Source organism: Vicia villosa, linkage group LG2, assembly GCF_029867415.1.
Source record: "Vicia villosa cultivar HV-30 ecotype Madison, WI linkage group LG2, Vvil1.0, whole genome shotgun sequence".
Lineage (NCBI taxonomy): Eukaryota > Viridiplantae > Streptophyta > Magnoliopsida > Fabales > Fabaceae > Vicia > Vicia villosa.
The window spans coordinates 170,912,529-170,926,434 of record NC_081181.1 but is presented as its reverse complement, the minus strand read 5'-3'; the positions used below and the strand labels follow the sequence as shown (position 1 = coordinate 170,926,434).

The 13,906-nt window shown below is 35.0% G+C and overlaps 1 protein-coding gene across 1 annotated transcript; it reads right to left on the bottom strand.

Moving 5' to 3' along the window:
• Positions 1-9,362: 9,362 nt before the first annotated feature.
• On the bottom strand, positions 9,363-10,260 carry LOC131650636 (uncharacterized). Its single transcript, XM_058920342.1, has 2 exons — positions 9,777-10,260; positions 9,363-9,730 (listed from the first exon to the last, which is right to left on the bottom strand). Exons 1-2 carry the CDS (start codon positions 10,258-10,260, stop codon positions 9,363-9,365), a joined length of 852 nt encoding a protein of 283 aa, XP_058776325.1.
• Positions 10,261-13,906: the final 3,646 nt, after the last annotated feature.

Below are 13,906 nucleotides of genomic sequence, written 5' to 3'. Positions count from 1 at the left end.
AATGAATTTGGTCAAACCCAATCCAAATCGGTCCACGTACACCTTTATAGAAGATTATAAAGATGCTAATCAAGCCCATCAATATGATTTGAACTCCTTGTTGAAGCAAGAATAAAAAGAATTATCTGATAATATCGCGACCCAATATGAGTGACACTGTCCAAATTAGCTATCAAAATTCAAATGAACAAAGTGACTTAATAGTAGTGTGATTAGGGTTAGGTGCAATGTGATTGCGCGAATTTAGAGTCTTTTGGAGTCTACTTTTATATCGTCGAAAGTGTTTTTTGGAGTTAGTGGGAAGTTGAATGAAATCTATCAATACGAGTTCATTTTTCATCACTTTAACGATGTTGTAACAATGATCTTGTCGATATTTTTATGGTATCGGGGTTCTCGATTCTATTTCATATTCTATTTACGTAGATTTGAAGGGAATTCAAAACTTTATTTTGCATGGAAATTTTCTCTTGGATTATTCAACGACAAAAATAGGAGAGACGTAGGTTCATAAGATATGAAGGAACTCTAAACACTGGGCATCCTCTGTTTTCTTGGTGTTATGTTACGGTGAACTAGCTTTTGCATCAGACAAGTTTTGATCGTGGAAATTTGCGAGAATCTTAAGTTGATTGCCACAAACAATGACGTTATTGTGAATCAAAAACAAAATTATGATTGGATAATGGGTTGGACTCATAATATGGTGCTATAAGTCTCTTCTGTGGCGGAACACGAGGGTGTACCTGCAAGGTTAGCTCCAACGCCTAAATTAGATAATGAGTCCAAAAAAGTGTAGGGAGGTATGAAAAGTATATGTGTATGTCAAGTCTTGCACATGTGGATATATATACCTCATGAAAGGGTAAAGTGATGTATGGAAAGTATATGTGTATCTCAAGAATTGCACATGTGGATATATATACCTCTGGATCAAGTGGTTCATTGGGCTTCCTTTGGAGTAGCACATGGGGCTCTCTTTATTGGACATTTGGCTTACCCAAAACACTTTTCATCTTTCATTTTTTACTATTTTTAAATTTCACATTTTTCGTATCTCGAATCTGGTTTTTCCTCCATATGTTTGATTTGTACTTCTTTAATCGTATTTTCTTTCTAAAAAAATGGGGTACAACTTGTTTCTATTTTTTTATTATGCTTCTTTGATCATCACATTGATGGGGTGTGACACCTTTCACTAAGAGTATGTTTGGATTGATGGCATGTGATAAAATAGAATGTAGTGAAATAGTAAATAATCTGAATCCGTTGTTTGAATAGGTAAATAATTGATAAAATAAAATAAAATATAATAGAATCCATTTAATCTCGTTCTATCCAATATGAGATGTATGCACTAAAATAAAACAAAATACCGAAATAATAAAGCGGATATAAATTTCAATTGTCTTCAGTTAATTCTATTTCTTTATATTTTATTCTACTCGACAAAATTATATTCCTTCCTTCCAAAGATACCTAAATTTATTATCATGTTGGTTAAAATAATTTAGAAATACTATTTTGTTAGGTAGATTAAACATACTAAATTGACATAGTATATTTTTCATGATAAAATCTTTCAGTTCAAATTTAAAAGAAATCAATGAGAAATTCCAAAAGTCTTGAGGGAGTTGGTCCCTACACTTAATATGGGGAAAGCATCATCTAGAATTGGCTTAGATTTCAACTCTTTACTATTTAGAACTACTAGCTAGAAATCTAGAATGCTTCATACTCATGTGCTGATGCTTCACAAGAAACAGTCTAGAAACAAAATAAAATACCAATGACCAAGTCAATAATCTTCTTTTTCTCCAAGTTCTAGAAATTAAAAAACTCGTATCAATAGCGTTAATTACATGAGATCTATAGTGCCAGCAATAATCCTTTATTTTCTTTTCAACTAACTAACTACTCCTATATATTATTCATAAAGAAAATGAAAAATATTCATAAAGAGAAAACTATATATTTTTATAAATATGTACCCAACTCAAGTGTTGTGTAATGTTTCACTTCAAATAACATTAGCAACTCTTTCACTTCTGTTCATAAACAATGAAACACGGTTATAAATTACTTCAATCCAGATCCGTTTCTCAATCGGATTCAACCCGATCCGATTTTGAATTTAACGTTGGTTTAATTAGTTCACCACCAAGCGACGTCGTTTTATTCGGAAAAGTAATTAGTCGGAAAACAGAACCCGGATCAGCATCGCAGAGAACACAAACGGAAGGAGAAAGCACATCCGATCGGATTAACGTCTTTGTTGCCGGACTCCGGTCGCCTTCCGGTAGAGATAACCTGTGGCGGAGAAGTAACAGTGATAGAAAGAGTTACACTGGAATATTTGGGGCTGTGAAGTTTCCGGTACAAATGGAATTGAGTGATATAAAGATGAGGCAGGAACGGAGGGAGCCGATGCCGCTTCCGAAGTTTACGACGAAGGATGACGGCGGAGAGAGTTATTGGGAACTTGTCCGGCCGTTACGGCGTCGGAGATCGCTTATGAGGACGTTGAAGTCGTCTTTTAGTTGCATTTCTACTGCTTAGTATTTTATTTACTTGTTTTTTTGAATGCTTCCTTTTCTTTGAGATTTATTTATTGATTTACACTTTAACCATTGATTTGGTTGATTTATTTATTGTAAGTTTTTTAATTCACTTTTTGGATTATTTGTATATTATAAAAATATAAAAATACTTCTATTTATTCTATGGGTTAAACTTACTAGCACATTTTGTAAACATATAATAATACTTCTAAATTTAGAAGATCCACATCCATCATACTCATTTGAGTTCTTTAAATGGGATCCACTCAATTTTTTAATATTATTTTAAGTTTTTTAATTATTTGAACAACTCATCTACATTTCTAAATATTCATACAACCCATTAAATATTTTAAAATAGGTCCCACTAAACCCCACAATACACCATACAATACATCTATTGTTGCAGTTTTTGAAAAATAAATAAATAAATAAGGCCAAATAAATGTGTAGGAGCTTATCATGTTGACAAATGCTTATCATGTTGAGCTGGCTAATGAAGGAAGCTATGTTGATCTCCATAGCCACACCTTTTCCTTGGTCTTGCAGTAGTGCTTAAGATTCTTTTTTCTCCTTCGAGATCGATGTTAATAGTGACCAACTTTCTCTGAAGGTTGTGGTACTTGTGTTTGAGATACACAGGTAAGGCTATGATGACATTATATCATTGTATAATTTTTACGAGCAATTTCAATGTAATCAAGTTAAAGCATTCAAATGAATTTCTCTAAACACTTTCAACAACTATTCGTAAGATGGTTTAAAACTAGAATCAAAATTATATACCACCGAGTCTTTCCTTTTCTTGTGCGCCATCAAGCAACGATTTACATATTCATCATCTGAACTAGAAATGGAAGAGGATTATTTATAGGCCCAAGCGATATAGGCCCTACGAATTTTGGCACAGTTGCCCTTCGTTTTGTAGGATTATTTATCCTTCTTTTTATTGTGCTTGTTCAAACTTGGATATGTTGTAAGGTAAAAACCTGACTTTCCTCATTTGTAACATGTGACATCTTCTTCCTTTTTATTATTTTCCTTCTATGCATATATGTCTTATTGAAGTTGATCAAATTTTTGTCAGAATGTTAGAGCTTGTGCTGCTTTATATATTGATTGTAGCGCTTGGTGAATAACCTCATCTCTTCTTCTTTAGAAGAGTCGTCATTAGAACTATCACTATTATCCTCTATTTTCTTAGTCTTTGATGATGAAGCTTTCAAGGGGATTTCCCGTTTCTCCTCTTTGACCTTCAATATAGTCTCAATATAATAAAACCTACTTAAAAGATAAATTCCTACCAAGGTAATAAGCTAATAGTATATGATTCTATAAAAGCGATAAAGACGACTTAACATGCAATTTTGAGAAATTAATATATATATATATATATATATATATATATATAGAGAGAGAGAGAGAGAGAGAGAGAGAGAGAGAGAGAGAGAGAGAGAGAGAGAGAGAGAGAGAAAAGAGAGATAATAGAGAGAGAGAGTACACCAAATATAGAGTGGTTCGACTATCGTTCTTGCTAAGCCTACTTCACTCTCCCATGGGTTTTCATTGAAAGTTTTTGGTCTTCTATTAAATTTTGTGACAAATTACAAGATGTTAAGTACAATCACGATTTGAATAATGCTAAAAATATAAAAATCTTCTACCTGAATCCTCGTTGAATTGTACAGAGTATCCAAATTGAATCCTGTCAAAGTTTTTACTCGAAATCATCTTGAATCTTCCAATGCCAAGAATGATGCTCCAAAGTCTCAGTTTTGCAACAATTTTTCTCTCGATGTTAACGGTATCTTGATCCTTGGCCTATTCGAAGATTGAGAAGAACTCTCACTTTTTCTGTAGGCTTCAACATAGAACTGCCAAAGTAATTATAGAGAGAAAAACCTCCATCTTTTCCAATGGACTTGTCAAAACTAGCCACAACCAAACACATTTTGCAAACGTCTAAAATCTTAAGAAATCTTTAAAGAAACGTTAACCATAATAACAAAATATCCTCAAAATCACACATATCAAAATACGAGATTTATATCCATGTTAAAATGGAAAAATAATGAGGTAAAAGATGAAAGAATTCGTTTGCTAAACACTCATAACAAATTCAAAGTCATTTTGAAAATGAGAGAACAATTGTGTTGTGAAATTTCAAATCAATAGTGGAGGTGTATGTTTTCCAACATTGTGAAAGATTTTTGAGTGAAAATGCTTTTATATGTGTTGGAGATCTAGCACAAAAAAGAGTGAAAATAGTGTTTGATTTGAGTCGTAAGCAAGATGTATGATTCGAGTCAAAGGATCAAGTGATTGGAATCAAAGACTGAAAACTGAAATAACCAACTTTGTGATTTGAGTCATGTAAATTTGTGATTGAAATCAAGCTAACAAAATCAAATCCAAGGAAAAGTTGTCTCATAATGATTCAAATCAAGCTATATGTGATTCAAATCATGACTATATGAAAATATTTCCTAAATTCCCTGCTCCTCTTATTTGAATCATAGAAGTGTGTGATTCGAGTCACACTTCCAAAATCTCAATTTTTGCAAAATTAAAAGTGTTTTTGAGATTCTAACATTGCCATGACTTGAACCATTTTCAGATATAGTTCTTGATCCAAAAACTCAACAAATTGACTTGAAGCGTATTGCTTACACTATAACCAAACAATTTGATTTATGCAAGCGTAAAAATAAATTTAAAATTTAACTCTAAGGTGCACAATTGATAGTAGACTCAATAACGATATAAACAAAATCAAAAGGTAAAGATAAACAATCAAATCGTAAACCTTAAAGGAGGCAGACAATGCAACTTCAAAATGTAGCATGAGAACAACAACACTCACATTCGTTGCGAAACTAGTGAAAAAAAACCCAACCATTGCATCAAAATAATACAGCGACACCGAACCAGCCAACAAAATATTCATAAGAACCAAATGGTGGCGAACAAGATATGACCATCGGAAAAGACAACGGAATTCACCATTGCCGAGAACCCACCCAAAAAACGAACACTTTGTCAACCGACAAATCCTAAACAGAACAACGCTCGTTGCCGATGAACTTTACACACAAATCTTTGCACAAGAGCTTCAAAAAGAATAGATATGAAAGTAAGGAAACCATAGACACGACAGCAGCTTGAAAATCTCAACAGAGGTTAAGGGTGGTTTAGCCCGAGAAGAGGCATCACACAACCAAAATCAGAGTATTTATATTGTCGAACCAACTGTTTAGATTGAGGGAAAGAGAATAAAGGGTTTGTTGACTTAGAAAGAAGGGGGAGAAGAAAATAACTCAAGTTACACCAATTTATCTTTGAGTCGAAGAGCCTTTTCAACATATATGAATGGTTGCAATCATAGATACTATGTTCGTTTCAAAATAAGTGTCACACCTGACACATTCAGATAAATTTTAAAAAATATAATAAATAAAAAAAAACAATTTTATCAAATTATTCTTATTATCTATTGGTGTATTCTAATTATAATAATAAATTAAAAGTACTAAATAAATAATACTCTTACAAATAAAAACTAAAATTGGATAAAAAATTAAAGCAATGCATTTGTGACAAATATTTTATTGCAAATATAATATTTATTTTGAGAAGGTGGAAGTACTATATATATGAATAACATTTTAAACAATTTATCTCTCAACATCTGAATAGTATCTCTTAGTATTCTAGATGAAAAAAAATTCGACAAAAACAAGCATTCTAGAAAATAAAACTCACAAGTCATATCATGATACTATAGGTCTCGTTAACGTGTTTCCCACACTTATGATATGACGCCGAATATGCCTGAACCATATCTCTTCTTTCATTTTTCTTCCAACTAAATAATTATAATAATATAAAATTATATTTCTTGAGAAGAAGAAAGAAAACTATATAAATAAGCATACGCATTAAAAGAAAATAAGTATCTAACCTTTCAAACATCATTCACATCCCCTTCACTCTTTTTTTCAATCAAAACTATGAAACATAATAACAAACTCCTTGAACCCAGATCCGTTTCTAAAACGGGTACAACCCGAACCGACTTTGAATTTTCTCCCGGTGTTTTAACTGAACTACCAAACGACGTCGTTATCTTCGGAAAAGTTATAACACGCAAAACCGAATCGCAAACAAGAAGAGAGAACGCGGTTGTTCCCGGAATGCGATCACCGTCTGGCAAGGAAAGCCAGTACCGGAGGAGCGGTAGCAAGAGGAAGAGTTATACTGGTATATTTGGGATGGTGAAGTTTCCGTTACAAATGGAACTGAGTGATATTAAGATGAGGCAAGAGCGTAAAGAGCCGGCGCCGCTTCCGAAGTTTATGTCGAAAGAGGACGGCGGTGGAGAGAGCTGTTGGGAATTGGTTCGGCCGTTACGGCGGCGAGGAACGATTATGAGTGCTTTGAAGGCTTCGTTTGGCTGCATACACATTGTTTAGGGGTTTTCTTTTTCTCAAACTTTTGTGATTCTTTGTTTAAGATTAATGATTCATTTTTTTAATATGTTGGGAATCATTCCTATAACCATTGGTTTTGTAAATCAGATAACTATAAGATAACACTACGGAGTAAGTTGAGTCGCAGGATATCATTTTGAATTTAATATAATTGCATTTTTATATAATGGTTTTGGTATGCTTCATATTTAAGTAATTAAGTCGATAAAGACTATTTAAGAAGTACATACGCAAGGCATTGTTCTTTACGGGATGTGTTTTTTTTATTGAAGCAGCAAAAAAGTATATCAATTAATAAAGGGATAGCGCACAAGAAGTGCTACAAACCAGCTTAATCCACATAACAAAACCCCTGCACATCAAAACTGCCCAAACTAAAACCAGAGCCAAAAACTACAAAGAAACACATAAGCAGAATACACAGTAATTCAAGATAAAAGGAAAACATGAAACTGCACAATGCAGGACCGGATACCTCCACCTAGGATACCTCCACCTATTAAAACAGACATCACAAACACAGAACCTTAAGCTCATGAGACACCAAAACGAAGCTCTGATGATGCAAACACAGCAGCCAGATAGCCAAAAAAGGGGAAGCTACCAGCAACAGACCCCAGCAAAAGGAAACTAAATTGAGATACTCCCTTTAGCACAGACTGCATACGGCGCTCCATTCAACCAAACACTGCAGAAACCACAAAAACTCAGGCAACCACACCCTATGAAGCACAGACTCCGACACGGACACCGGGACACGACACGACACGGACACTCCGACACCGATAATGTTAAAAACATAGGACACCGACACCGCTACATATAAGCTAATATTTGAGTTTCATTTATCCGTATATTGATCAAAATTAATGTCTGAAATTCTATATTGATAACATTGTGTCAATACATGTTTAACTCTTTTAGATGTGTGTGAGATTTGTCCAAAAAATATATAAATGTGTATTGAAGCAAAGAAATAAAACAAATTTTTATTTGAAATAATTATCTGAGTTGTCGGAAATATGTGATATGAGTGTCATACGAGTGTCGGACACTGATTAAAAGAGTGTCGAAGCAAAGAAAAAAACATTTTTTTAGGGGACACTTGTTTGACTTTTCCGACACTTGTTTGACTTTTCCGACACGTTTCGTACGGGTGTCATAGAAGTGTCGGACACCGACGCGTGTCGGACACCGCGACACGCCTACTCCTAGAGGTGTCCGCGCTTCATAGACCACACCACACAAACAGGTTTTAGGGATGTGTTTGAGTGACGTTTCTATATCGTGACTTTCATAACTTTGTTTATCAAATTACTTTCAAATATTAATGTAATTCTATTAATTATTTATTGATCCATACAAGTGACTAAAGTCACCAAAGTTATGGTTCAGTAAAGTCAGTCACTGAAACCTAGTCTGTTCTTTATTAAAGTTGTTCTTTGATTCTTAATTTATGAAAAAAATCTTTCGATTCCCCCATTTCACACTTTGAATTTAAATATAGAAGATTTATATTGAAAAACGTAATAAATATATTAATTATAACTTTTAATAAAAATGATGCACAATTTTTAAGTTTTTTTCACATTTAACTCTTAACATGTGCTTTTAGGACGCATGTTAGCATTACCCTTTATCTAAATGGATTGATTACCATCATGGGAAGATATTTGCAAAGATCTTCAAATTCTAATGTGTCTTCTTTTTTTAACCACTTATCATACTTGAATTTTTTTTTTAATATTATGGTGGACTGGCCACCATAAAATATATTAAAGAAAAAAATAAGGTTACAGATAAAGAGGAAAAAAAGGGGACCAAACCAAAACCCCTTAGTGAGTAACTCTATAAAAAGGAAAACCAAAAGAGTTTTTAGCAACTTCCATTAGTATGTCTCAATGAACAACTTCCCACCAAATAAAATCCTGAACATGTAATCCTAAGTTAGCGAGTCTATCCGCACAGTGATTTCCTTTCCTAAAAATATGAGTTACCAAACAATTAGTATTTCTAGTATGATGAAGGACATTTTCCCATCTGTTCCGAAGAGCCCAAGGGACAACAATAGGTTTGGAGAAAGCTAACACCACCAACTTAGAATCAGTTTCAAGCCATAAATTGGTCCAGTTTTTCTGCTTCGCGATCTCAATAGCCAAGATGGCTCCAACAAGCCCAGCCATCAACACATTCCCAGGCCCAATGCATTTGGAGAAGCTACCAAGATGCTTACCCGTGTGATCTTTGAAGATACCACCGCAAGCCGCATTCTGAGGCACCCCGACGATGTGCCATCTGTATTGCATTTTATCTAGTGAAGAACAGGAGGATGCCACAAGAATTCCTTAACTATAAAAGCTTTGGGAGGATTAAGCTTAATGTTAAAACTCTTAAGCAGCTGAAAATCCAAGACTGAGTTTGAACCGATTTTCGGAGTAGTATTGCCCGTGAACGCAACCTCAACCTTGACCAAGTTCAAAACGGATGTCCAAGTGATGTTTTTATCTTCAAACCGGCTCAGATTACGAGCTTTCCAAATCGTATTAACTATGCTAATACTTGCATCCAGAAGAACCAACTTACTCTGATCAGAATTAAGCTTTTTGTAAGCAGTCCAAACATCCGTAACAGAGGAAAAATTATGCGACATTATCGAAGATAAAAATTTCCAGATCCTGGCTGCAAAAGGACAAGAGAAGAACAAGTGTTCCACAATAGAGATTACAAATTGAAGGTATCTGAATTCCTCGAATAATCAAATTATCGTCCGTCGGAACTTTATTATGAAGCAACCTCCAGAAAACCAAAGATTGCGAGGCTGGAATGTGGGCATTCCAGATAAGCTTCCCCCAATCGAAATCGTTGTAATTGCAAGACTTAAAGTCATAAGCTGCTTTCAAGGTTAGAATGCCGTCAGCTGCTGGAGTCCAAATAAAGAGGTCGTCTTTTTCTAACATGGATAGATGAACATTAGACAGTAAGTTAGCAAGGGTTGGAAACATTATTTGGATTGCATTAGGGAGCTGCCACTGGCGATTCTGAATGTATGTTGCAGCTTTGTCTTTTGCGAAAGGATGGGAACCTTCGGTTGCGTTAAGAGTGTCAAGCACATTGGAACCGTTCCAACTGTCGGACCAGAAATTAATATTTTTCCCATTGCCAATGAGCCAGCCAGAATTACTTCTAACATCTTCCCAAGAAGCTCTCATACTTGCTCCACAGAGAAGAAAAAATATGGTACGAAATCGGTTGATTATCCCGCAAAACTCTAGCACGAAGTAAGCAAGCCCACTGATCATGAGAGCTTACTAAATCCCAACACTGTTTCAAATTTGCAGTCTCATTTAAAGTAACCAGTGATCTAATCCCCATGCCTCCTTCCTCATAAGGTCGACAACATTTATCCCAGGCCACCGTAACAAGCTTGCGAGTGTCACTTTCCCCACTCCAAATAAAATTTCTCGCCCATTTATGAATGTTCTTTAAGACCGAAGAAGGCCAAGAGTAAATTAGCATTGTGTGAATTAGTAAGCTCAAACGGTTCATGGGCACTAAATCTACATCTGAGATTATTAAACGGTTGTACGATGAGGGCGCACGATGGTCCTTTGTTTGCTGGACGCGTCAGATCTATAGCCAGAAGCAACCTAAGAAAAATTGTCAAAATAATGTTGAGAGTGGGGATCGAACCCCTTCCCTCATACATAAAGGCCTTACGCGCTTCTCCTTGCCATTGGGCCATGTTACATCCGCTGCAAACAAAACCAAATGCACTGATAGTATTAATGAAAACAAGATATTTAAAATTTTAAATTGGAAACGCACGCGCCCTGGCTTCATCATCTTCATTGAGCCCAGTTTCTATTAGCTACGAATTGGCCTTAGTTTTGCTACGGTTTCATTCGTGGCTAACACCTGCAACTTTCACAAATTAGCAATACACAATATAAGTTCAAGGGAAAACCATGGTTCGATTGGAATTGATGCTCCGGTTTCAATGGTGCCATCGATTTGGCCCAATTTTGCTTAGAACGAGGGATCCCAATTAGAGGTTTTGAAACCCTAAGAATGGCATCATGGTATTCCTGCGTCAAAACTTAAATTGAACGATCCAAACACTTCGCAAACATCATTACTAACGCAAATATGGAGTCAAAGCAGATTTACAATGAGCGAATGATTGAAATCGATTTGGAAAAAAATTGATGCAAACCGTGAGGTGATGTGAGCAACTCAAATATGCTGTAGCACCTGGGACTGATGGGGAGAGTTTCTAAAACGTCCCAGGAAGGTTGTTTGATCCTCAAAACTTCTTGATTCAGCTTGGGAGTTAGTTGACTGCCTCCACCTTGTTTCACATTTTTTTGAACCGTGTGTAGCAACCTGCCCTAAAAATTAAAGATTAGAGTCGCCACCTATTCTGAAGGGCGAATAGGAAACCCTACGTAGTTAAGAGATCAGGGTAAGATACTATATTCAGGTCGAGGGAAGGTGTTAGGCACCCTCAACCCTTTCCTAAAGGCTGACATTTAAAGATAAAGGTTTATGCTTTCGAGGGTTAAATAATTAAGAGGAACGAATCGGGAAAAATGAGATTTAGAGGGAAGGGGACTCCCCTTGGTTATCCAAGTGCCTACGTATCTCCTTATGGAGAATCAGAGTCAACGTAGTTCGGGGAAGGGTTGTACGCCCTAAAATTGGGATTTGATTTGATGGTTTGAAGGCTTTTTGAAGGCCCATAGTAGTTTTGAATAAGGATAAAAATCCGTAGTTTGATTTGAAGTGTTTGGAATGTTTTAGATTTGGGAAGTGTTTTAGGATTTGGGCGTACAACCCTGATTTGATTTAGCACTATTAACCGCAACGATCAATAGATTCGATCGCCATAGTTAAAAGATTGAAATTGCATCACTACCAATTTTAATCGATTGATTCGATTATCACTAATAATGAATTAAGGTATTTTTTAATAATTTTATGAATAATTAGTTTGTATCGTTACCCCTCGTAATCGATTGATTCGATTAAAAAGAATAGCGAATTAGAATAAGGAAAATAGAAAGATTAATCATCGCGACTAATAAGATAGTCGAAACCATTTAATCAAATAGAAATTAATTGTATTTTAATTAAATACATTTTAATTAAAATTATTGTTGACCATAGCGATTAATCGATTTAATCGGAACGAACAACAAATTGACATTTTTAATATTATTATCGTGTACTAATTTATTTATAAAGATAAATATTATTACATAAATAAATATATTAAAAGAGATTAATTAAAATAAATAATTAATTAAAATTATTATAGTTTATTAGGATTGGGATTTGATGTGGTTGTTAGTGTGGTACATGGTATGGGGAATAAATCTGGAGCGTGTGATCTAGATGGATGGAGGTTGAATGGTTCAGATTTTAAGAGTCTACGATGAACCCCATGATGATGCATGCGCAGGATCAGGAATTAGAAATTTCAGAAAAAATAATAGCAAGGGCCAGGGATTGAACCCTGGACCCTTGGTATAACCCCCAAACGCGCTTACCAACTCAGCTGTGTCGTTGATGTGTTAACAAAACATCTTGAATGAAATAAATAAAAAAGACAAACAGACACATGGTAACGCGCGCGAAATTCAAATTCGCCAATACCGTGAGGACACCTAGTCATCTTCCCCAACCAGACCTGCAAATCACACATATATTCTGCTACGATTTTGCTACGAACACATTCGTAGCCTTTTAACCCTGCAATACCAAAACCATGCATACGCAACAGAAACGTTTCGCGACACTCTCAAACTCTTCGTCCAGATAATACGAATTCAACGGTGTTCTCAATTGCCCCTAATTTTATCCCTAACCAGAAAGCCCCAAATCCAATTTATGAACCCTAATTCGGCCGATAATGGTGAATCATGCCAAACACGCCCAGAAACCCAATTAATTATTCAGGAACGTTCACAATCATCACACCAATCATAATACACAAACAAATTAACATATGAATGCTTCAATCATGCAAATCGAGCAAAGTTTCAGAAAGACCTACCTTGGCTTATAGGAGATTATTCTGGGGTTGTTGGGGTCGAGTGATGATCCACACAGGTTCAGAATGATCCAAGGAATCTTTTGCCAGCTTTAAATCTCTTTGCAACAACCTAATTCCTCCAAACCGAATTTGAGTTTTGGATGGATTTTTTTTGTTCTTGGCTGCACTCCTTCTTTCCAGAATTTTCCGACCCCTAGTCTATTGCCCTCTCTTCTCTACTTATAGATGAAGGAATTAGGTTAGAAATAAAGGCCCAAAGATCATTGAATCAAATCTTGCAAGTTTGAGGAAATATGATTTTGTTCTTGATTCAAAAATTTCTATTCTTGGCTAAAATTGATTTATTCTTTCCCAATCCAATTGTCACGAAAATTGCAATATATTTTGTCATTAGAATTGATTGGAAACAATCAATATACCTCCCTTACCAAAATATTTGATTTTTATCTTAATTAAATCATTAAAATGAAATAAAAAATCATATTAAATCAAATATAATGCTAAATTTCGTGGCAAATGATTTTGGGCATGCTAATGACTTGTGGACCAAGATTGCATCAAAAAACCATAGGCCTATTTGCAAAGTTTCTCAATTTGAACCTTCTTTTTTCACATTTTGCCTCCAAAAATCACTCAACTTTGATCAATCATATCTCACTCAATTTTTAAGCTATGAGGGAGTTCTAAGACTTTTTGGAAACCTCAAGAGGTCCTTTATAAGCCACGTTGGAATATATTTTTCATTTGGAGCTTTTATCTTGATCATATCCTTTTTGACAAAAAACTGCTTTTGGAGGATG